Genomic DNA, 25,000 nt, shown 5'->3' on the forward strand with positions numbered 1-25,000 from the left:
TCCTGTAAGGACTCTTACTTGACCACCAGGGAGCAGATTAGGTTCCTGTCCTCTGTGCCTCTAAGTGCTTGCCTCTCAGAACTTACCACACCTTATTATAATGCTAGTTATCATGGAAGGTACTCTGAAATTACTCTGCAACCTGAGCATGAAAGAAATTTCACATTTCAGAATGTTCTTTAAGCTGCCTTGTCTTCAGCATTCTACCAGGAAAGTAAGATATGCAATTTCAGTTAATACTTGAGACTCCTACTGGGTACCGCAAGTATTCTGAGGCCTTAGGCAACACCAAACATTAGGGAGGCCCTTTTGGTCTCTGAGCTTTACCTCTATGTCAACTCCCTGATATGGTCTCTGGTATATACCATTTTGCCTCATCCAGGGATGGCCCTTTTACATTTGCTGCTGCTGCTGCTTCTATACAAAGCTTGGGGGACTGGATCATTGCTGAGATTAGGCCCCCCGGGGCCTAGGGCCCAACCCACTCGGTAATATCCCTCTGAAATTTTGCCCCTTCCTAGGCTGCTACCATCAAATGTTGAGCTGTTCCCCCTGCTACTTCTAGCCCCTGCCAGAGCCCTGACTTCCTTTGGTCCAAAGTGCATGTCCCTTCCCCTCCTGAATGCCCTAAAAGGAATTTCATCTGTCTTCTTGAGACCTGCTCTGCTGCTCTGACGCATAACCTCTCCCTTGAGCTTGGGTTTTGGCAACCCAAAGGCTGGGAGGGTAAGTCCCTGCACAACTTCTGCTTTTTTAGTCTTGGCAACAGGGGAGGAGGGATCCCCTTAGGCAAGGTAATTAAGAATAAAAAAGCCTGGTTATCTCCTTGAAATGGAAAGGAGAAGCAAAAAAAATCTCTCAACTGGACACAGTTATCTCAAAATATGATGCCATATACCTGTTTATTTTTTAATTTTTTTATTCTTTTAATGTGTACTTATTTATATTTGAGAGAGCGCGCTCACGAGAGAGAGCACACAAGCAGGGGAGGGGCAGAGAGTGAGAGAGATGGAGACACAGAATCCGAAGTAGGCTTCCGGTTCCGAGCCCTCAGCACAGAGCTGGATGCGGGGCCTGAACCCATGAACCATGAGATTCGGACCTGAGATGAAGGCAGACATTTAACCGGCTGAGCCACCCAGGCAACTCTCTACTTATCTACTTATGAGGCTTTTCTCTTCATTAAATTGCAAGTGCCTTGTAATATATTGCAGAATTTCATTTCCTAATGTTTCAGTAGAGAGTGCAGATGTAACTCACAGTCTAGTCTAGGAGAAGGAGTACTCAGAAGGCATCTGGAGGGAAGTGCTGCTACCTGAGCTAAAGCTCAGTGGTGAGGAGGAATCCGCGACTAGGTTAGCTAAAAGAGTATCGGTATCAGGGGACCCGCCTGGACAAAAGTTTAGAAGTAAGACAACGCCCTACTTTTTAAGATCTATATGTAGAATATGACACTGGAAGTGTTGGTAAGGTCCAGGTAATGGAAACTGTTGGTTGCCATGCCAAAGAGTCTGTACTTTGTTTTATGACAGGCAATTCGGCATAGAGGTTAGGGCACAAATTCTGGAATGACTCCTGCCTGGCTTTGAATCTGGCTCCATCGCTTATCAGCTCTGAGATCCTGTGATAATCATTGAACTTCTCTGCTCCTCGGTTGCCTTCTTATTATGGGTAAAATGGGATGACATCAGGACCTATCTCATAATGCTGTGGTGAGGATTAAGTGAATACATACAGTGAAATGCTTTCAAAGGCACTGGCACAGTGTGAGTCCGTTGGATTGTGAGCTATTATTAGAAGTTATTCTCTAGGGCAATGGGAAGCTAGTTGAGTTTCGATGGGCATATTTGTGTTCTGAAAAGGTCACACTGACTACTGCATGGAAAATGACACGAATCTGTCTTGTTAGAAGATGGAAATGTCTCAGGAGGTCATTGCAGTCAAGAGATGTTCAGGGCGAGGATTGGGGTCGTGGCCCTGAAGATGGAGTGATATGGATGGATCCCCAAGGTATTTAAGGAATGGAATCTTTACGATAGTGTGCGTGTGCAGGTATGAAATGGTGTTGAAGATAAATGAGAAAAAGGAATCTAGGGCGACTCCTAAGTTTCTATTTTAGGATACTGCTTGGGAAGTCAGGCTACCATTTGGTACTGGAAAGAGAGAAACGGAAAGAGATGATAAGTTACATTAATGTTTTGTGTATTCATAGTCCCCGTGTGTACTCATTCATGTTCTCTGAAACAGAGGAAACCAAATTACATTGTCTGTCAGTGTTTTGAAATCATAAACGAAAGGATTATATGGATATTTGAGGATAATCTGCATAAGTGGAAATTACCACTGTTCCAGGGAAGATACACTTCATTCTGCTGCTCTTTGATAAGTGCTGGTTTTTTATTAACATAGCTCAAAAACATCATTTATTTTTTTAGAAAGAGAGAAGCACGCATGTGCCAAGTTGGGGAGGGGCATAGAGAGGTAGAGAAGGTTAAGCAGGCTTCACGCTCAGTGTGGAGTCTGACGTGGGGCCCGATCTCACAGCCGTGAGATCATGACCTGAGCCAAAACCAAGCATTGGACATTAAACTGACTGAGCCACACAAGCGCCCCTCAAAAATATTATTGAGAAGAATCCTTTGGTGACCAATGTTGTGCAAGTACCATGGTAGAGAACTGGTGAATTTATGTTGGATCAGCAGTCTGTCCGCTTTCCAAAACTGGAGTCTTAAAGCAGAGCAGTTCATTCATTCATTCACCAAACACGCACTTCCTGCTCTGTGATAGGCCTTATGGTAATATGAGAGCAGAAGCAGCTCCTACTCTCACGGACCTGACAATTGACCATAAATGAGAGAGAGAGAGAGAGAGAGAGAGAGAGAGAGAGAGAGAGAGAGAGAGAGATGAATATTCCAGGCAGACAGAGCAGCATGTGCACAGGCCCTGTGGTGAGAGGGCAGAGCACAGAATAGGAGATTGTTTACAAAATGTTTATAGAAGTAATCAGAGGCCACAATATTTAGGACCTTGAGGACTGAGTAAACAATTTTTATCTTCGTCCCCAGATAAAGAGGAAACCCTGAAAGATATTTATCAGGACAGTTGCATAATCAGATTTGCACTTGGAAAACAGAAGAAAGTCAGTCTGCCTATAGTGTGGAAATAGAACAGGCCCAGAATAAATTCAAGGAGATGAATTTAAGAAGCTACTGTAGGGGGTGGCTTAGTCATCTGTAGAACATGAGACTCTTGATCTTGGGGTCATGAGTGTAAGCCCTACATTGGGCCTAGAAATTACTTTTTAAAATGTTTGTTAGGGTCCATTGGTGATGGTTAAAAGTTGACTAGAGATTTTTTTTAAGGAAGCTATTGTGATGGTGATTTGGACTAGCCTGGGAGGGATATGGATGGCTATACGAAGATTCAAGGGATGTTTGAAAAACGGATTGAATTTGACTGCAGATTGGACATAGGGGATATAGTATCAGGTGTCTAGGGTGACTGTGTCCTTGGCTTCTGGCTTGTACTGTTGAATGGACATCACTGGTAACTAGCGAGATGGGACTACCACATCTTGAAAGTACTATGCCTCTGACAAGAGGACACGGGAAGATCATGATCTTGCTGTTTGGCATTTTGCATTTGAGGTTGGGTTTGAGACTCCTCCGTGAAGATCTCGAGAAAGCAATTAGACATACAAATCTAGAGCTTAGAACACTAGTTCAGATGAGAGATATGTGTTTGAAAGTCATTGTCATATAGATGGTAATGGAAGACGTGGGGGTGGATAGTAGATAAAGTCACCTAGAGAGAGAGAACATATTGTCAGAATAAATGAGAGCCTCAAAGAACTCTGACATGAAATGTTAGGATAAGTGAAGGATAAGCCTAAAGAGGAAATGAAAGGTGTAGCCAGAGAGATGACAGGAAAACTGGAACGTACCGTGATATCTTGATCTGAGCTGAAGTCAGACACCTAACTGACTGAGCCACCCAGGCGCCCCTGTGTGTGTGCAAATTTGTACACACATCTCATTGTCTTTTCGTAGTTAGTATCAATAGATCGGGTGGGCCTAGTCGCTCCTTGAAGGGCATCCCACCCACCGCTGCGGAGTGAGGTGCCGTTGGGGCGTAGGAGGTATTAGTCACTCAAACTTTCCCACGGACGCTCACGCAAAGGAAGAGAAAGCCATGTTCTAAAGGTGTGATTCTATCACAGGTCGTTTCTTTTCCCTAGGCTTGTTTGACTTTGCTCACCCAGCAGTGATTAATCTCCAATTATGGAATCAGCCTTCTGCGTCGTCTAGCACTTTTGCAGGAAGAACAGTGTACATTGTTGATAGAGTTAGAGCTGATTTATTGAGAGGAAACTTGAACTCCAGGGCATCTTGATAATAAACAAAGCATGTGGATGACCTGTCAATAACTGGAAAAGGAGAAGTTACATGTGATTAAAAATATGAGTGCATCGTCAGAACATCGTTCAGAACACTGCGACAGCACCTTGTCATCCTAGAAGTGCTGTGGTTCCCAAGAGCAGTTATTATTAGCAGAACCTCCAGACGGCCTTGGAGAGCCCTCTGGGACTTAAGTCCTCTTGTTGATGACTGTAAGGACTTGAAAGCCCCTAGAGGGGGCCACTGAAATGTTTGTGGGGTTTTTGTTCTTGTTTGTTTTTTGTTTTTGTGTCCGCACGTGCATGTGTGTGATGTTCATCCATCATGTGCCTGTGTTTTAACATTTCTATGAGGGGATGAAGGGTCCAAGCTTTCTCGTCTGTTATTTTGCTCCTGGGATATCTATCAATCTATCTAAATAGATATAGATATAGATAGACAGACAGGTAGATATAATATATAATTTCTTATTTTGAGATAGAGAGGGGGAAGGGGTAGACAGAGAGAGGGAGAGAGAGAATCTCAAGCAGGCTTCACACTGTCAATGCAGAGCCTGGCATGGGGCTTGAACTCACAAACCGTGAGATGAGATCATGACCTGAGCTGAAATCAGATGCTTAATCGACTGAGCCACCCAGGTGCCCCTGCCATTATATTTTAAAATCAACCTTATTGCAATATAATTTCATAGCACCTTTATTCATAATTGCCAAAGATTGTAGGAAAAATCCAAATTTGTCTCACAAAGTTGTGAATGCATGAACAAATTGAGATGTATCTTTCCAATGGAATAGTACTTAGCAATAAAAAGAGATGGACTGCTGATACACTTACCTAAATGGATGGATCTCAGAAACGTCATGCTGTACAAAAATAGCTACATAAAGCATACATATTGTATGATTCACTGTCTACGAAATTTTAGGAGAAGCCATACGCATCTACAGTGACAGAAAGCACATCAGTGGTTGTCTGGGGCCACAGTTATTGGAGGAATTGACTGCAAAGATTTCAGATGAAATTTTTGGAGTCATGGATGTATTTTCCATATTGAGTGTAATAGTGATTATACAGACATATACAGGTGTCAAAACTCATGAAACTATACACATAAAATGTACATATTTTATTGTATGTAAATTATACCACAATAAAGTTGATGTAATTGGACATAACATAAATATCACAAATCTTTAGGGAAATGCAAATGAAAACAATTGACTACTAATTAGGGCGATGTATTTGTCAGAGTTCTCTAAGGCAACCAGACCAGTAGGATGTATAGGAGCTAGGAGTGATTGATTTAAAGTAATTAGCTCATGGGATGCCTGGGTGGCTCAGTCAGTTAAGCATCTGACCAGCTCAGGTCATGATCTCATGATTTGTGAGTTCGAGTCCCACATCTGGCTTTGTGCTGTCAGCACAGAACCTGGTTGGGATCCTCTGTCCCCCCCTCTCTCTGCCCCTCCTTTGCTTGTTCTCTCTCTCTCAAAAATAAATAAGCATTTTTAAAAAATAAAGGAATTGGCTCACACGATTGTGGAGACTGGCAAGTTCACAAGTTCAAGGGCCGGCAGAATGGAGACCCAGGGAAGAGTTTACACTGCAGTTGGGATCCAGAGGCATTCTGCTGCAGAATTCCCTCTTCTTGGATGGAGATAGGTCTGTTTCTATTAAGATCTTCAACTGATTAGATGAGGCCCACCCACATTTTGATGGGTAATTTATTCGATGTCTACTGGTTTAAATTTGAATATCTAAAAATTACCTCCAAAGAGACGTGAAGCATAAAGTTTGACCAAATACCTGGGTACTTTGGCTTAGACAAGTTGATGCATAAAATTAACCATCACAGATGGCTGTTATTAAAAAATAAGAATAACATGTTGGCAAGGATGTAGAGAAATTAGAAAGTTTGCAATCGTTTGTTGAAATGTAAAACAGTGCAGTCATGGTAGGAAACAGCATGGTGGCCCTTCAAAAAACAGAAACATAGATTTATCATATGATGTAGCAAGTCCTCTTCTAGGAATAGATCCAAAGGAACCGAAGGCATGCCTCACAGACACATTGTGCTAGTGAACAAAGCCAGATGCAAAAGACCACATATTATATAATTCCATTTATATGAAATGTCCAGAGGAGGCAAATCCAAGGACCCAGAGCGTATATGGGTCAGTGCTTCGGCCTGAGAGAGAGAGAGATGGGAGGGGTTACGGCGGTGCTGATCAATGGAAATGGGATTTTTTTTTGGTGGGGTAAATAAAAATGTTCTAAAATTGATTGTGGCCATGGTGACACAACTCTGTTCCCATAGTAAAAACCATTGGGTTGTATACCTTTTTTTTTTTTTTAAGATTTTATCTTTAAGCGATGTCTACACCCAACATGGGGCTGGAATTTACAACCCCGAGGTCAAGAGTCACTTGCTCGACTGACTGAGCAAACCAGGTGACCCAAATTGTACACTTTAAAAGAGAGAACTGTATAGTATGTGAATTATATTTCAACCAAGATGTTTAAAAAATAATAGCATATGGTACCTGTACTTGAAGTTTTAAAAGATATCTAAGAACATTATGATGAAAATTATAAAACTTTATTGAAGATACCTAAAATGACACAAATACATGGCAAATTAATATTGTTCTTAATTTTTAAGATGTTTTTATTTTTATTTATTTATTATTTTTAATGCTATTTATTTTTGAAACAGAGAGAGAGAGAGCACAAGCAGGGGAGGGGCAGAGAGAGAGGGAGACACAGAATCCAAAGCAGCCTGACATGGGGTTCAAATTCACCAGCTGGGTGATTGTGACCTGGGCAGAAGTCAGATGTTTAACCGACTGAGCCACCGAGGCTCCCCGTATTTTTATTTTTGAGAGAGAGGAAGAGAGACAGAGTGCAAGAGGTGGGGGGAGGGACAGAGAGAGAGGGAGATACAGAATCTGAAGTAGCCTCCAGGCTCTGAGCTGTCAGCACAGAGCCCACTGCGGGGCTCAAACTCACAAACTCTGAGATCATGACCTGAGCCGAAGTCGGACGCTTAACCAATTGAGCCACCCAGGTGCCCTCAATTTTTTTTTAAATCACCTTTATGGGGGTGCCTGGGTGGCTCAGTCAGTTAAGCATCTGACTCCAGATTTCCACTCAGATCATGATCTCATGGTTCATGAGTTCGAGCCCCGTATCAGGCTCTGTGCTGACAGCTCAGAGCCTGGAGCCTGCTTCGGATTCTGTCTCTGTCCCTTTGTGCTCCTCCCCAGCTTGTGCTCGCTCTCGCTCTCTCGCTCTCTCTCTCTCTCTTTCCGTCTGTCTGTCTGTCTGTCTGTCTCTCTCTCAAATATCAATAAACATTCACAAAAAGAAAAATAATTTAGCATTATCTTGAAAATTCATGGGGTGCCTGAGTGGCTCAGTAGGTGAAACGTCCGACTTCGGCTCAGGTCAGGATTTCACGGTTTGTGGGTTCAGGCCCCCCATTGGGCTCTGTGCTGACAGCTAGCTTAGGGCCTGGAGCCTTTCTTCACATTCTGTATTTTCCTCTGTCTCTGACCCTTAATTGCTCACGCTGTCTCTCTCTCTCTCACTGTCTCTCTCTCTCTCTCTCAAAAATAAATAAAACATTAAAAAAGATTTCTTGAAAATTCAAAAATGCATACACTTAGGAATCCCTCCTGAATGCATACACCATAGAAAACTTCTTGCACGTGAGTGCTAGAAGACTCGGACAACATTGCTTGTTTTACTACTCTTCCAAATAGCCAGAGACAACAAACAGCCCAAACGTACATCAGCGGGAGAACAGATTAATTATGGCATACTCTATATGAATAAAAAAAATAAATCAGCCCAACTCTGGCAGGACTGGGAAACATGGTTGATTGCAGACTCATAACGTTGGGTGAAAAGACCAAGCTGTAGACGAGCGCCTATAGCATGTTCGTAAGTTCAAAAAATAAATTCTTGTTAATGATACGTAACATGGGTGCAGGTGTGTTATTCCTATGGCCCGATTCCTCCCGATTAAACCTGGAAGTTATGTTTTCAAGAATCCTCTTCCCGGGGGTGTTTTGAGTTGGCCATTTGGAAGGCAGAGGTCTGCGAACGTGAGATATAGCAACAGGCAGGATAGAGAGAAGCTTAGAGGGCCCTACCCTGTCCCGGGGCTTCTGTCCCATCGCCAGCTCAGCTTTCTGAGGGACGGCCTTACCGATCCGTGGCAGGCTCAAGGGCATCCCCAAGTGCTTGGCTATGGTCTCACAGAAGCAGCTGTTCCCACCAAGGGGCCAGCTTGCACAGACAGGGTGGTTTCCATCAAATCTTTCATGGTACAGACTTGGCAGCCACATGGGCCCTATTCCTCAAATTTCCCCACATTTCCCAAGTTGGCCCCCTTATTAGTGATTCCGGTGGATGGAAGATCCGAGCTCCATAGTGAATCACGCGTTGCCGTTGTATTCCTTTGCTAGAGCCGCCGTAACAAAAGAACACAGACCGGGTGGCTTAAAGAACAGAAATTTAGTTTCTTGCGGTTTATCCCTGACACCCAAAATTACCTTTATCGTTTCACAAATCCTTTGCCTGTAACATAGAAGAGAAATTTCCAGGGGCGCCTGGGTGGCTCAGTCAGTTAAGCGTCTGACTTCGCTCAGGTCATGGTCTCACAGTTTGTGGGTTCGAGCCCCACGTTGGGCTCTGTGCTGACAGCTCAGAGCCTGGCACCTGCTTCACGTTCGGCGTCTCCCTCTCTCTCTGCCCCTCCTCCACTCATGCTCTGTTTCTCTGTCTCAATCATAAACAAACATAAGAAAAAGAAGAGAAGTTGCCAAATTGTGGTCCCTCCCCATATCTTGGCTACAGATCTATTTTGATTAGTACATAATTTTATTTTTTCTTCTAATTTTGAAATGTTTATTTATTTTTGAGAGAGAGACAGAGACAGAGAGGAAGAGAGAGGGTCCCAAGCTGGCTCTGTCCTGTCACCACAGAGCCTGATGTGGGCTTCAAACTCAAGAACCGGGAGGTCATGACCTGAGCTGAAACCAAGAGTTGGACACTTAGCCGCCTGAGCCACCCCGGTGCCCAGAAAGATGCGGATACCTTGACCACACCTACTCCTGTAGCAACACCTGGGTAGCGCCTGAGCTCTGTAGGGCGCCTGACCCAGTTCTCTGCAGCCCCCAGCACCGTATTGTCCTACGTGCAGCCAGCTTCCCACACTTGCATTTGATCTAGTCCTTCACTATTGGCGTTGAGCTGATGACCACAATCGCCAGTGAAAAAGTTAGCATATGTGATATTTTCCTCTTCCCGGTGTCCTTGACCCAGGACACTCAGTGTGTTCATTCTCTCCTGATCCCTAGTCTCAGAAGAAAATGCAGTTGAATCTAGTGATTTAAAGAATGAATAATTCACGTAGTCAGCTCTCCCAGAAACACTCTCATTTTTAGCAAGGTTACCTGCAGAAAGGGGGAAACTTTGCTATACATCTCATTGTTCCTTTGCTTTGTTCTTCATATCAACTCACATGTTATTTATTCAATGTTATTTTCCACAGGAAGTGCCTTCCAAGTCTGTTTTGTCTGTTTTTTTTTTCAACTGCTGTTTTTCCCAGGACTGTCTCAGTCTGTATCATTAATTAAGCCCTGGATAAATATTTTTGAATGAATAAAGGGATTAATGAGTATTTTATCCCTGCGTTTCTTAGTGATCTTGGTTCAAAGTAAGCATAGTGGTTAGCTCTTGGCTGTCCAGATAAGCTTTATTTGATGGTACGTGACCCAGAGGACCAAACTTATGGAGTTGGTCTTGTACCCTTATCTAGTCCACCGATGACAGCCATGGTCCAGGTGATTTTCCAGCAGATCCCAGAAATTGCAACCGCTTGTTGGTTCACACCCTTGGGAGTTTCCCAGATGAAATTCGAAATTGGCACATAGAGTGGAGGGTAGGGAGAGACCGAAGAAAGGGGTCACTTGGAAATGGTAGGTGGCAGGTTTAACGTGCAAAGAACTTACATATGGGGCTTGTCCTGAGTAGCCGCAAGACAAGCACATCTTCACATCTGCCCCCCAGAATCTTAAAAGTTTCTACTTCGGTATAATAATATCTTGGGGGCACTGGGGTGGCTCAGTCAATTAAGTGTCTGACTTTTTTAAATTTTTTTATGGTTTCTTTAAAAATTTATTTTGGAGAGACAGAGATAGTGTGAGCCAGGGAGGGTCAGAGAGAGAGGGAGACACAGAATCTGAAGCAGGCTCCAGGCTCCAAGCTAGCTGTCAGCACAGAACCCGATGCGGGGCTCGAACCCACAAACCATGAGATCATGACCCAAACCGAAGCCAGATGCTTAACCGACTGAGCCACTCATGCGCCCCAGTGTCTGGCTCTTGATTTCAGCACAGGTCATGAGTTCATGGTTCGTAAGTTCGAACCCCAAGTTGGGCTCTGTGCAGACAGCATGGAGCTTGCTTGTAATTTTTTCTTACCTTCTCTCTCTGCACCACTCCTGCTCTCTCTCTAAAAATAAATAAATAAACTTAAAAAAAAAACAGCTGAATAATATGTGTCCTAATCAGGTTCAGTTGTATATGCAGTCCAGAGAGTCTCATCACATTACTCTTTCATCCTTAAAATGGTTCATGGTGTGGGACGGTTGGTGGACTGGACGTTCCAGGGACAGAGAAGGGGGTGAGGAGCCACCACTTCCCCGGGGCCGGCATTAGGATCAACTGGCAGTCACTTCATCTCGATGCCCTCCTTCAATACCATTATCCAGGAGGACTCTACTTAGAAAAAAAGGAAAAGGTTTTATAATGCCTTATTATCAACTCCAGCCCCTTGAAAAAGTGTGTGTGTGTGTGTGTGTGTGTGTGTGTGTGTGTGTGTGTGAGAAAGAGAGAGAGAGGAGAGACAGACACAGAGATAGGGAGACAGAGAAACAGTGGCTGATTCTGTCCTCTGTGCTATTAAATGCCCAAACACAACACAGAGGAGAAAGACCCTCCATCAAAATAGAGACTAGGGAACAGAGCAAAGGCAATTTTCAAGAACCAGAGAGAAGATCTAGAGGAGGGCTTGGCGATATTAGGAGACCTGAAGTTGTAAGTTTGGCCTAAGTGGTTTCTCAACTTGCACAATCTATTGATTTAGTGCCTCAGCACATTAAATCAAAATTGCATTTCTCATTTTAAAAAGTCTTTTTTCGTTTATCCAGACAAGCATGACTTTACCTTAGGTACATTTTATCCATTACAGGTTGGTGTAATGTAATTTACAGATTGGTCTCAGGGAACAGGACTGGAATGACGAGCTATTTTAAGACATTTGAAGATTTCATTGGAGACTTAAGATTCTTTTTATATTCATCATTAGATGAGCAAATCAGAGTGCCTACTGAATAGACTTCCCCTTCTCCCCCCTCAGCTTTATTGAAGTATAATTGACAAATAAAATTGTAAGATATTTAAAGTGTGAAACCTTGATGATTTGATGTATGTACAAGCTGTGAAGCAATCTTCCCTCCATCGAGTTAATTATCATATTCACAGCTTCATTTTTTTCTGGGAGGTGAGAGCATTTGAGTTTTAGCAAATTAGGCTTACACAATACACTACTGCCAATTGTAGTAACAATGTTGCCCATTAGATCCTCAGACCTTGCTCATCTTACCACTGAAGGTTTTTTTGTTTTTTTTTTTTAATTTTTTTATGTCTTTTATTTATTTTTGAGAGACAGAGAGAGATAGTGCGAGCAGGGGAGAGTCAGAGAGAAAGGAAGACACAGCATCTGAAGCAGGCTCCAGGCTCCGAGCTAGCCGTCAGCACAGAGCCTGACACGGGGCTCGAACCCATGAACCGTGAGATCATGACCTGAGCCGAAGCCGGCTGCTTAACCGACTTAGCCACCCAGGTGCCCCTGAAAGTTTTTATCATTTGACCAAGGTCTCTCAGATTCCCCTGCCCCTGGCAATCACTTGTCTGTTCTGTATCATTGAGTTGTTTTTTTTTTTTTTTAGATTCCACAAAAAAGTGATACGATGTAGTGTTTTTCCTTCTCTGTTTGGTTTATTTCCCTTAGCATAATGCCCTTCAAGTTTATCCTTGTTGTTGCAAATGAAAGGATTTCTTTTTTCTAAGACTGAAAAATAGTGTGTGTGTGTGTGTGTGTGTGTGTGTGTGTGTGTGTTACATTCTCTTGATCCATTTCTCTATTGACAGACACTTAGAGTTATTTCCATACCTTGGCTATTTTGAATAATGTTGCAGTGAACATTGGGAGTACAGATATCTCTTTCAGAAAATGGTTTCACTTCCTTTGGATATATACACTGACCTGGGATTGCTGGATCATATAGTGCTCTACTTAATTTCTAGAAGGACCTCCATACAATTTTCTATAGTGGCTGTAGATAACAGTTTCACCAACAGTGTTCAAGGCACTTTATATAATGGGAATATTTGCAAACCGCATATCCAGTAAGGGGGTAGGTAACAGCTAAACTATACAAGGAACTCACACAACTCGATAGCAAAAAGACAAACAACTCAATTTAAAAAATGGCCAAATAAGGGGGCACCTGGGTGTCTCAGTCGGTTAAGCCCCTAACTCTTGGTTTGGGCTCAGGTCATGATCTCACATTTGTGGGTTCAAGCCCGGCATCGGGCTCTGCACGTACGGTGCAAAGCCTGCTTGGGATTCTCTGTCTCCCTCTCTCTCTGTCCATCCCCTGCTCACACACTATCTCTCTCAAAATAAATAAAGAAACATTTTTTTAACAATGAAAATGGGCAAAGGAGCTGAATAGAGATTTTTCCAAAGAAGACATACAAATGGCCAACAGGTACATGACAAGGTACCAACATCACTCATCGTCAGGGAAATACAAATCAAAAGCCCAGTGATACATCACCTCACACCTGTTAGAATGGTTATTACCAAAAGACAAGAGATGACAAAACCTGGTGAGGATGTGGAGAAAAGAAACACTGAAACTGGCTTCTCTTCTAAGGTAACTCATAGGAGGGGCACTTGGGTGTCTTAGTTGGTTGAGCATCTGACTCTTCGTTTCTGCTCAGGTTATGATCCCAGGGTCATGGGATTGATTCTTGCATCAGACTCCACACTGAGCATGGAGCCCCTTAAGATTCTCTCTCTCCTTCTGCCCTTCTATCTCCACGCACACTTACTGTCTTTTTTTTTTTTTTTAAGATAACTTACAGGAACTAGACTAGCTGAAGTTATTGTCCATATTTTCCCCTCATGGAGAGAGAGAGAGAGAGAGAGAGAGAGAGAGAGAGAGAGAGGGAGATGACATGAACAGGGGAGGGTCGGAGACAGAGGGAGACACAGTATCTGAAGACAGGCTCCAGGCTCTGAGTTAGAGATCAGCACAGAGCCTGATGCAGGGCTCGAACCCACAATCGTGGTTTTGTAATGAGTCAAATAGTAATTATTTTAATCTGCTGGCCTTTGATAAACATTCTTATGAGACATGTCCTCTCTTACATATGCCTTTATTTTACAACCTATTTTAAGTTTATTTATTTAATGTCTCTCTCTCCCTCCCTCCCTCCACATTGTCAGGAAGACAGGCTTCTCACTGTCAGTCAGCACAGAGCCCCATGCAGGGCTCAAACTCATGAACCAAGGGATCATAATCTGAGCCAACATCAAGAGTCAGATGCTTAACCAACTGAGACACTGATGCCCCCGCTTTTTACAACCTTTTCAAATGTAAAACCATTCTTAGTTTGAGGACCATGCGAACACCTGATGCCAGGTCTCAGACAGTAGTTTTCTGACCCCTACCCTAAGGTACAGCCGATTAAGTGACTGAGTCACCTCTTCACTGTAAGACTTTGGAGGAAGTCACTTAACTTATGTAAGCCTCAGGCTCCTTATTTATTTTTTTAAGTTCATTTATTTGTTCATTTAAGGAATCTCTATACCCAAGTGGGGCTTGAACTCATGACCCTGAGATCAAGAGTCACACACACTAGGAACTGAACCAGCCAGGTGCCCCGCCCTTATTTATCTTTATTCAAGGATGTGCTGGCCAATACTTAACAGCTGGCTGGGAGATGGGGACAGGTAAGTGTTGGTAGCATTTATTGATTTGCGAGGTGTTAATACTCCTACTATGGCCAATTTCTAGCTACTAACATGAAATCGCCGGACATGGATTTGGGGAAATCGGTTCTCACAAGCTGCTATAAATCAGTGCATGTGCACCATTTCTCTTGTCTACTGCACTGGATTGTTTTAAGATTCAGAATCAAAAAAAATGCTTGGAAAATATAAGGTTTTTGTGAGGGAAGGAAATGATAATTATTATGTGAAGAAACTTATTCCAAGATGGAATAGTCTTGTTAGACAAGGTTTTCTTCAACTAAACCAAATTTAACACGCACAAATTTTTGAACCATTAATATGAACTGTGTGTCTCCTAAGCCAAACAGAATCATTTTCCTCTTTCACAAGGCAGCCATTCAATACCTTGAGCCAACCATCTATTTACCGATAGACTTTCTTGACACTTGCAATTATTTGGATTATATTCTGGAGGCCAAGAGTAATTTGTATATATTTCTTTATCTGAGAAGACTCATTTATTACACTTGAATCACTCATGTATCCTCCAAAGCAGAACACGGCGTGCAAGCTTTTTACAATTTCAATATGCTCCTGGAACAAGGTGTGCAGAAAGCAAAGATTTTGTTCACTCAATGGTGGACCTTGAACTTCCAGCATGATTTCAGAGAAGAGTCCCAGCAGATATAAATGTGAGTCCATCTTTAATCAAAATCATAGGGCGGGGGCACCTGGGTGGCCCAGTGGGTTGAGTGTCCAACTTCAGCTCAGGTCATGATCTCACAGTTCATGGGTTCAAGCCCTGTGTCATGCTCTATCCTGACATCCCAGAGCCTGGAGCCTGCTTCAGATTCTGTGTCCCCCTCTCTCTCTGACCCTCCCTTGCTCACGCTGTCTCTCTCTCTCTCAAAAATAAATAAAACATTTTTTTTAAAAAAGTAAAGTAGATGCACCTGGGTGGCTGAGTCGTTTAAGTGTCTGGGTTTGGCTCAGGCCATGATCTCGTGGCTCGTGACTTCGAGCCCCGCATCGGGCTCTGCTGGCAGCTCAGCGCCTGGAGCCTGCTTTGGATTCTGTGTCTCTGTCTCTCTCTACCCCTCCCCCACCCGGGCTCAGTCTGTGTCTGTCTGTCTGTCTGTCTGTCTCTCTCTCTCTCTCTCTTTAAAAAATAAACATTTAAAAAGGAATTAAACGCTAACAGTGCAAAATTCTAGCATTCAGTTCAGGGAGCAATTTGTCACTGTCAGTGACATTTTCTGGGCTGATCAAAAGAGCATTTGCTCACATGCTCTCTGGCACCCTGACTCCAGGCACATGTTCAGTCTGACTGCGGATCAAGGAGAAAGAATGCAAGCCCCTGTTGTAGCGATTTTATAGCAATCAAGGGGCAAACTTTGCACAGTCACCTTCCAATGCTCTGCCCTGATTCTGACCTGCCCGGCGCTGCTAACCAACCTCTTGCTCGTGGTTGAACTTCTTTGAAAGTTATCCTGGTCTCCCTGTAGCCCATAAGACAGATCCTTCTGTTCTGTCCCCCTGTGTTTAGGGAGTGTGGTCCCTGGACCACCATAGACAAATTCAGAACCCAGGACTCTCTGAGATCAGGAGGTGATGCTTGAGGGGGGGGAGGTGAAACACAGCCAGACGGACAGGATGCCAGAGCAGAGAGAGCACACAGAGAGAAATCTCAGGACACCTCAGGAAACCCCTTGCTAACATTTGGGGGAGAACTAGTAAGTTACTGTGTGTGAAGAAACTGAGGCTGGAAAAATGACTCTCCTGGGGTGCTCGGGTGGCTCAAGTCATGATCTCAGGGTTCATGAGTTCAAGCCCTGTGTTTCGGGCTCTGTGCTGACAGCTCAGAGCCTGAAGCCTCCTTCGGATTCTGTGTCTCCATCTCTCTCTGCCCCTCCCCTGCTCACGCTCTGTCTGTCTCTGCCTCTCAAAAATAAATAAATGTTAAAAAAATTTTTTTAAATGTCTGTCCTAAAGGATTAGAGATAACAATGCCTGACGTTCACACAGGGATGGAAATAGTGTTTACTTCTACAGATAAAATGGAAAACTTCCATGATTCACAAGACATTATGTAGACCAGGGCAAAAAGATCTTGCCTTAGTAACTGGGAATAAGGTCACCCTGGACTGGTCCCATCTCAAAAAGCCTAACAGCAAGATGAAAAAGATAAGACAGCTTTTAGGCAAATTCACTGTGTCCCAGGAAAACAGCTCTTTAAGAGTATTAGTAGGAATAAAAATTATTCAGCAACTGACAAGGCCAAATTCCAATTTCTGACTTTTAAGCAAAGATTACTAGGTATGCAAAAAAAGCAGAAAGATATGTTATAAGGGAAATAATCAGTTAAAACCACTCTGAATCTGACACCAATATTAGAATTGACAGAGAAAGACATTAAAGAAGGTATTGCAACTGCTTTGTATACCAAAACTTAAGATATGATAGAGTTTTTTTTAATATTCATTTATTTGTTTTGAACAGGGGGAGGTGTAGAGAGAAAGAGAGAATTCCAAGCAGGCTCCACGCTGTCAGCACAGAGCCCGACGTGGGGCTCAATCTCACAAACTGTGAGATCATGATCTGACCCAAAATGAAGAGACAGATGCTCAATATGGAAGAGTTTACTTCTTTGTTTTTGTTTTTTTAATGACAAACCAAATGAAACATCTGTAAATGAAAAAGGCAATGTATGAGATAGAAACTATGCTGGATAGTTTAATGACCTAGATATTACTGAAGAATAGATTAGTAAACTAGAAGATATAGTGATAGAGAAAAACTCAAAACAGAGAAAGTAGAATCCCAAGCCAAACAAAAAAAAATGGCCTCAGTTAGCTGAGGGACAACTTCAGCAGCCTAACGTAAAATACGATAATAAATAAATATTTTTTTCTGTGCCTCCCCTCCTCCTTGACTTGCAAGCCAGTATTTAATGTTAATTCTCCACAAATTGATCCATAGATTTAATGAAATCCCAATCAAAGGAAGAGAGGCACAGAAATACTATTTTAAGATATAATATCCATAATGGTCGTTTATCTAGATAATTTTATAGAATTTACAACAAAGCTGAAAGAAATAATGAATTCAGCAAGGTTGTAGGACATAAAATCAACCTATAAAAACCAATTTTATTTCTGTATACTAGCAATGAAGAATCATAAATTGAAAGAAATGCCATTTAAAAGACCATCAAGAATACAAAATATTCAGTGATAAACTTGACAAATCTTTACGCTAAAAATGACAGAATGTTGCTGAAGGAAATAAAGGAAGGCCTAAATAAATGGAGAGAGAGAATTCATTCACTAGCTGGCAGACTGGGTACTTACTATTAATTCTCCCCAAGTTGATCTATAGATTGAATGAAATCCCAATCAAAACTCCAGCACTTTTTCTAGAAATTGGCATTCTATAATTCATATGCAAATGCAAGGTCAGCATGTCAAAACAAAGAGAGAGACAGAGCATGAGCAGAGGAGGGCAGAGAGAGAGGCAGACAGAGAACCTGAAGCAGGCTCCAGGCTCGGAGCTGTCAGCACAGAGCCCGATGCGGATAAAAACACTTTCTGAGCGGAAGGAGCGGCGCCTAGAGGAGGCAGAAGGACCCTTCCAAACTCACATATGAAGGGGAGGGCGGCAGGGGGGCTCCTGGCCTCTGAGGGCAGCAGAGGAGGGAGCGGAGGGACCAGAGAAGGAGTCAGGTCTGCGTGGGGCCGGCAGAGAAGGCTTTGTAGGGGACACTCGGCCAGGAGGCCAGTTCCAACACAGCCCCTGGGTCAGGACTGTGACCTAACACACAACACGTTCTGGTCTTGCCTCCAGGCCCCCGGGGCAGAGCTCCTGAGCCCCGGAAGTCCCCAAGTGAGAAGAACATAGGAGCCTTTCTTGTCCTGATGAGGCAGCTCCCGGTGAGCATCTGGGAGGGGCTGGAGGCCGGAAAGTCAGAGCGGTGCTCAGATCGCGGGGTCCTCAGCCCCTCCCCCATTCTCCAGAGGACGGGGGGAGGGGGGGGCTGCACATGCAGTTAACATGTGGGGGCAGGCGTCTTAGGAAGCCTGGATTGCCAGCGGCCTGGGGGGCCGGAGCTCCCAGGTGTGCGACCACCCGTATCCCAGGAGATGGAGGCCTGCCACACCACAGGGACAGCGCTTTGTGCCCTGGACCCCCAGACCGCGCCCTGCTCTCTGCTCATCTGCATCCTTCATCCTATCCCTTAATAAACTGCTCAGGGTAACTGTTTTCCCGCGTCCTCCGAGCCTTCGAGCAGATGATCGGATTGAAGGACGGAGTCATTGGTACCTCTGATCTACAGCCTGTTGATCTAAAGCACAGGGGACAGTCCCCAACTCGGGGCTGGCATCTGATGAGGGGTATGGGGGGTGGGGACCGACCCCTCTTCTGCGGAAACCGGCGCTCTCTCGGGGTAGACTGTTAGAGGTAAGGGGAGGACACCCGGCTGTGTGGCAGAGGGCTGTTTGGTGTGGTGACCGGCACTGCCAGGAGCAGTGTGTTCTGTGTCAGAAAAGGGGGACACACTGGAGACACAGGCCAGACAGACACTGGGCTCCTCCCGCACAGAGGGCCGCTGCGCTGGGCTCTTCTCTGTGACCAGACTTCTGCTCTTGGCTGACCCTTCATGACAGTGTGAACCGGAAGCAGAGGGTGGGCCTCTGACCTGGTCAGCTGACTGACGAAAAACAGGAAAAGTCTGTTTGGTCTTGTCACCTCAACACAACTCTGCTTTCTAGTGTCCCGATTCCCGAGAGCAGTAACCACCTCCCCTCCGTCTACACTCTGGACCCCCTCCGGTCCCACCCACTCTGGACGGTCATCAAACCTGGGAGACACCGGACACCCACAGGCCCCAAGAGTCCACACCTGACAGCGGTGTGCTCAGCTCTGCAGATGGGGACCAGGCAGGAAACGCCATGAGAAGGGCAGGGACAGGCATGTGTCACCAGCAGGAGGTCTCAGTCCCCCCTCTTGTCACCCCGCCCCAGTGATAGCTCCGGTGCTAGGGACCGTGACCACCCTGGGAGCACAGGGGAACGCCTGGCTCAGAGGCCCTGAGCGGTTGAAATTCCAGGCACACCCGGCCTCTGACCTAGAATCCCCACCTCGAGGAAGCCATCTGCACATCAGACACCCTCACGTGGATCTGAGAAGGACACCGGGCAGGGCCACTACATCAGTCCTGGTGGCAAAGGTCCAGGGTTTCCTCAATGTCCACCCCTGGCAGAAGGGGAAACATGGATGGTGCTTCCTCCCAGTGGAGTATCACGTCGCCATTTCTGTGAATGGGGTGCCCCCTGGGGGTGATTCAGTCCTTTGGGGAACATTTGGCCATGTCTGTAGGAACTCTGTGTTGTCACAAGGGGGAGAAAGTGGGGACGCTGGCATCAAGAAGATTGAGGCCAGTGACAAGAAGTATGCTGCAAGGCACACAGCCGTGTCCCCAGCACAGTGTCGTCAGGCCGGAAACGCCTAGAGTGGCGATGGGGAAACGCCTGGGGCGGATGACACACACGGTGAAATGGAATCATCATGGAAAAGAGCCGAATGTGCTCTACTATGTGAAGGAAGAAATCCAAAGTAAAAGCAGACTTACACGGAAGGAGATGGGCACACATGATCTCTGCAAGAAGGCAGGAACACATGAAGGAGACGGGCTCAGGGGGACACTGAGAATGAGTCTACACATACAGCTTTTGACTGAAATTTTTACTCTACATACAAATTACTTTCAAAAGTGCTCAGCTCAACTTATTAAAGCTCCATTCAGGTTACATTTTTTAACATTAATTCATTTTTGAGAAACGGAGAGAGCGTGAGCGCAGGAGGGGCAGAGAGAGAGGGAGACACAGAGTCCGCAGCAGACTCCAGGCTCCGAGCTGTCTGCACAGAGGCCAGCGCAGGGTTCGAACTCACGAGCTGTGAGATCATGACGTGAGCTGAAGTCGGACGCTCAACCAACTGAGCCACTCCAGGGCCCCTATATTTTTAGAATCTTGACATCCATTGTCTCGAGTGGATCGGTGTGTAATTTATTTTCTGGAGTATCGTATCAGATTTAAGGTTAAGTGGCTGCGTAAAATGAATCGGATCCCATTTCAGGTTTCAACAGCCTGGAAGAGCTGAACATAGAAATGACCTGGTCTTTAACAGTTTGTGAGAGTAGTAACTAGTCTAGGATTTGGGACCGCCAGTTTAACGTGTGAACACTTATGACCCACACACCCCCCTTCCAGGTGTATCCCCGTAAACACCGGCACTCATGACACACACGCAGAGTCATCCTAGCGGCACCGTAGAGACAGGAAAAGAAGAGTAAAAACCCGAATATCCACAGAGAAACGGTTCAACGATCCATCCACACCCCTACACTGGAGCTGAAACGGTCTCTACCTGTGGACCTCGGCCACCACCCGGAATATTCGCAGCGGGGAAGCACGACGGGAGTGGGGCTGGGATGGCGTTCTGCAAACTCACGCCCAACCCTGCACACGGTTCTGTTTTCAGCGACCGAAGCTCACACAGACGCAGCTACCCCGCGCCGTCACCCAAGTGTTACCGGCGGGCATCTCTGAGGACAAACAGGACACCCCGGAGAAGAGAAACACTGATGTTTTAACTATTCTTTAATGCACAGAAGGTCAAGCGTGGACTTCATGAGTCTGAATGGAACGAAAAAGCAAACAGTGCCGTGGCCGTGAAACAACAGAAAAACACGAGGAGACTCTGAACTTCAACAAGCTTCTCTGAGAAGTCAGAGAACACGGAGGGGGTGCATTTCCCGAAAGAAGTAGATGAGAACACTGCTTTCTTGCTCTCTTTTCTTGTTTTTTTCTTTTTAATTTTTATTGGTTGTGGCGAGGGGAAGGACTGGAGAACGCGGAGGAGGATGACAGCGTGCACAGGAAACAGCCGCAGCAGAGGGGGGTGACCGAACTGCCAAGGGGAAAATGTAGGTGCCCCAAAGCTGCCTCGAGTTCACCGCACACGAAGTAGGGGTCAATGAGGAGCTCACCTGAACACGGCCATCCCGTGTGTGCGGCACAAAGGGTGGAGATCTAGGCACACAGAATTAGGGGCACGAGGATCAGTGCATTCAGCCAGGGGACTGTCCCCACGATCTTGGGGGCAATCAGCCTTGCCCCCTGGGGAGAATGATGTGCAAACACGCCTGGGAGCTCTAACCCAGTCCCTTCCGACAAGGAGCAGCTGGTGTGGGCCTTGGACATGACCTGTGTGGGTGGGCTTCCAAGATGCAGTGGGATTTTGTTTCATTTGGTACCGCACGTAAAGTGGCTATGAAAAAGCCGGGTACAGGACAACCTCACGTGTTCAGTAATGTGAACGCCCTGGGACACAGCGGTGGACGTGAGCCCTGATGAAAATGTTGACACCGGTTTTCTCTGGTGACTTCAGTCTTCTCATTTTGTGTACTTGCATTTTCAACTGGTAAAACTATTCCTAATAAAATGGAAGTGTTACATGACTGCACTGAGTCCCAGAGGTGAGAGACCCTTAGCAGAACCTGGAGGACAGGGCCCTCTGGGTGCCGGATGCAGGAAGGAGACAAACTAGGGGTGAAGAAGGGGCAGATGGGCGGCGGGGGGCAGGGAGGGAGGTGAGGAGCACAGCACGGGTTGTTCCACCAGGAGAGGAAACCAGGGCCCCTGCCGCCCGGTGCCCAGTGCCCTTCACTGGCCGCCTGCACCCCGTTCCCGGCCCAATCCGCCCTTGCAGGCACGGCAGCAGCCACCCTCCTTGTGGCAGCGGCCCTTCATCTGTCTGTACATTTCACGTCTCTCCTCCAATCGAGTCCAGCTGCCCACCGTCTCAAAGTGGGCATGCCCTCTCTCAGCTGGAGGATGGACGGGGGCCACTGTGGTCCAGCTCTCCTTCGCCTGCTGTCCTGTGCCTCCACACTCTGCCCTGGGGTCAGTCTGTCCTGTGAGCCTCCTCCCTCGGCCCCAGGCCCTGGGTCTGCCCTGGTAGCCTCCTCCCTCAGCCCTGAGACCTGGATCGGTCCTGTGAGACTTTTGTTTCGGGCCTGGGCCAGTTCTGAGAGCATCTTCCCTCGGCCCTGGACACTGGGTCTGTCCTGTGAGCTTCCTCCCTCGGCCCCGGCTCATGGTCTGGGCTGTAGCCCCTCCTCCCAGGACTCTCCTAAGAGCTCTCTGGTTCCTAAGGATGCAGGGCCGAAGGATCCAGACACGAACGCATCTCCACTGGGACCACGACCGCAGCAACACACCTGTGCCCCTGAGCTGGGGAACTCACCCTCTGAGGCCTCGGTCCGGCGCTTCAGCAGACTAGGAAGCCCAGGCGCGGCTAAGCGGGGGCCGCGGTAGGGGAGCAGTGGTCGCAGGGATGCGCCCTGGCCCTGCAAACAAAGACGGCAGCGGAGATGCAGTCAGCAACGTCTCGGACGCCCGAAGGTGAGGAAAACACAAAGGCTTCGCTTTATGGAAGCATACACAAGGCCTCATTTGTTTTATTAGTAAACCCTTAGTAGCAGCCTAGTTGTCACCAGCCAAGGAGCTAAGTAAGCACTTCGTCACTCTGTAAGGGTCCTCGCTGTGGAATCAAACCGATCGCCTGCTCTGACACTTTGATTTATTCAATGAAAATGCTGAGCGCTTTGGACGCTTGTCCACCGTGCTGCAGGCACATCAGTGAACAAAATAATCGGAGTTCCCAACCCTGGGGAGCTGTGTTCTAGCAGGGAAGGCGCACAGCGAGCATGAACTTGATAGATTTCGGGAATGTTAACGAGAAACGCGTTAAGTGCCGACAGGGAGAGAGAAGCAGGATCTCCCTGGGTTTTGAGGCTACATGTCTTTGGAAAAGTTATGAGCCTTTCTGTTCTTGCTCTCACAATAAAATGTAAACAATCGTAATACTCAGAGCCCTCGGGAAGATTACCGTGCACCCCAGGGACGCCTCGCACATAGCGGACGCTCAGCAAACGGCCGCTGAATCTGACCCGACGACTCGATGACAGTGTCACTGGCTGTCGCCCGCGGCCCGCCGCCCACACTCAGCCCAGGGACCCGAGTTCGCAAGGGCGCGAATCCATCCGCCCCCCCCGCCTCCCCCGCAGCCTGTGCCCGCTCCGCCTCCTGGTACGTGGCTCCCAGAACCCGACCGCCCGGGCGGATGACGACATCCGGCGCGACCTCGCCCCGCCCTCGGGTCAGCGGAGCACTTCCGCTCCCGGCGTCCCGCAGCCCGAGGTCGTCGCGCGGCGCACGCGCAGCAGCTGCTTCGGGGGCCTCCGCGGCCAATGGGCAAGATGGCGCGAGGCGCGGACCGCGATTCCGACGGGGTTCTTCTGGGGCTCGATGTAGCGACTGGAGCGTGCGTCCGTTTTCCGCGACGAGTCGCACGAGAGGCCGGGGTCGTCTCCGGGCGGCGAGAGGCCAGCGGACGGTCGCAGCGGTCCCGACCCCGCTGCCTCCGAGGCCGAGGCGCCCTCTCCCGCGCCGTCTGCTGCGCACCCTCCGTCCCCGAAGCCACGCTCTCCGCGTCCTTCAGCTCCTCGCAACGAGAAGGGGTAGCGCGGCTGCTGCCGATCTCAGCGGCACATGGGCGCGGCCATCTTAGGGGGCGGGGCCTCTCCGTGGGAACCGGGGTCAGAGAGCAGAGGTCAGGCAAATCGGGGCGGAGCCCCGGAAGAACTCCTGGGAGCGGGGAGTGGGGTCCGGCAGTACGGGTGTGGGAGAAACCCCGCGGCCCGATTCTCCTGAAATAAATCGTGTTACTCCAGCTTCTGGTAGCCAGGGAGAGTCTGGTTTTTGTTTTTCAATAACTCTGCGCAAAGTAGCAGAGCGCGTGTGGGTCTCCGTGCCAGCTGGGGGCAGCACGCCCCGCTAAAAAGGCTCTTTCCATGTAACATACTGCTCTGTCTCTCTCGTCGTTCCTTTTGCACTCCTACAACTGACATTCCCGGGGGGGATGGATGGATCAGAGCCCAGCTCTACACCCCAGAGTTCTGGGAAGTGACTGTCCAAGCCTCCTGTAGGAGTCCCGGGAGAGGAGCCTGTTTGCCCGCAGGCATGTGAGTGGGTATTGCCCCCTAGTGTAAATTCTGTGTGCATTGGTAAGTGATGGCCAGGTTTAGAGAGACTCTCCTGTGTATTTCTAGCGGAGAGGTGACCTGCTACCCTGTTGAGACGTCGGTATCAGGAGACCGGAAAATTAACAGGACAGTGTCCCAAGGACAGCAGAGACACCCGCAGCTGCAGAAAGACCTGGTCTTTGGCCCTGGTCAGACCCTCCGCGTACCCTGATCACACAGGAGCAAGTACTTTCAAAGTAAAAGAAGACTTCTTGTTTGGGATGGGGCCTGGCGAAGGACACACATTTGTTACTCATGCAGTGACACCATTTCTAGTGTAACTTTGTCATTTTGGAACCTAGCAGCATGCCATGTTTTTCTCCCAGTCCATCCTGTGCCCGGAGCTGTTGGAATAGACAGC

General features: G+C 46.9%; 1 protein-coding gene across 1 annotated transcript; it reads right to left on the bottom strand.

Moving 5' to 3' along the window:
- Window positions 1-21,133: 21,133 nt before the first annotated feature.
- On the bottom strand, window positions 21,134-24,050 carry LOC115284576 (the record flags this gene model as incomplete). Its single annotated transcript, XM_029931138.1, has 3 exons — window positions 21,134-21,986; window positions 22,800-22,902; window positions 23,445-24,050. Coding segments are annotated over 2 exons (658 nt in total), but the record flags the coding sequence as incomplete, so codon positions are not given.
- Between the last annotated feature and the right edge of the window lie 950 nt (window positions 24,051-25,000).

Source organism: Suricata suricatta, unplaced genomic scaffold (assembly GCF_006229205.1).
Source record: "Suricata suricatta isolate VVHF042 unplaced genomic scaffold, meerkat_22Aug2017_6uvM2_HiC HiC_scaffold_104, whole genome shotgun sequence".
NCBI classification, from domain to species: domain Eukaryota; kingdom Metazoa; phylum Chordata; class Mammalia; order Carnivora; family Herpestidae; genus Suricata; species Suricata suricatta.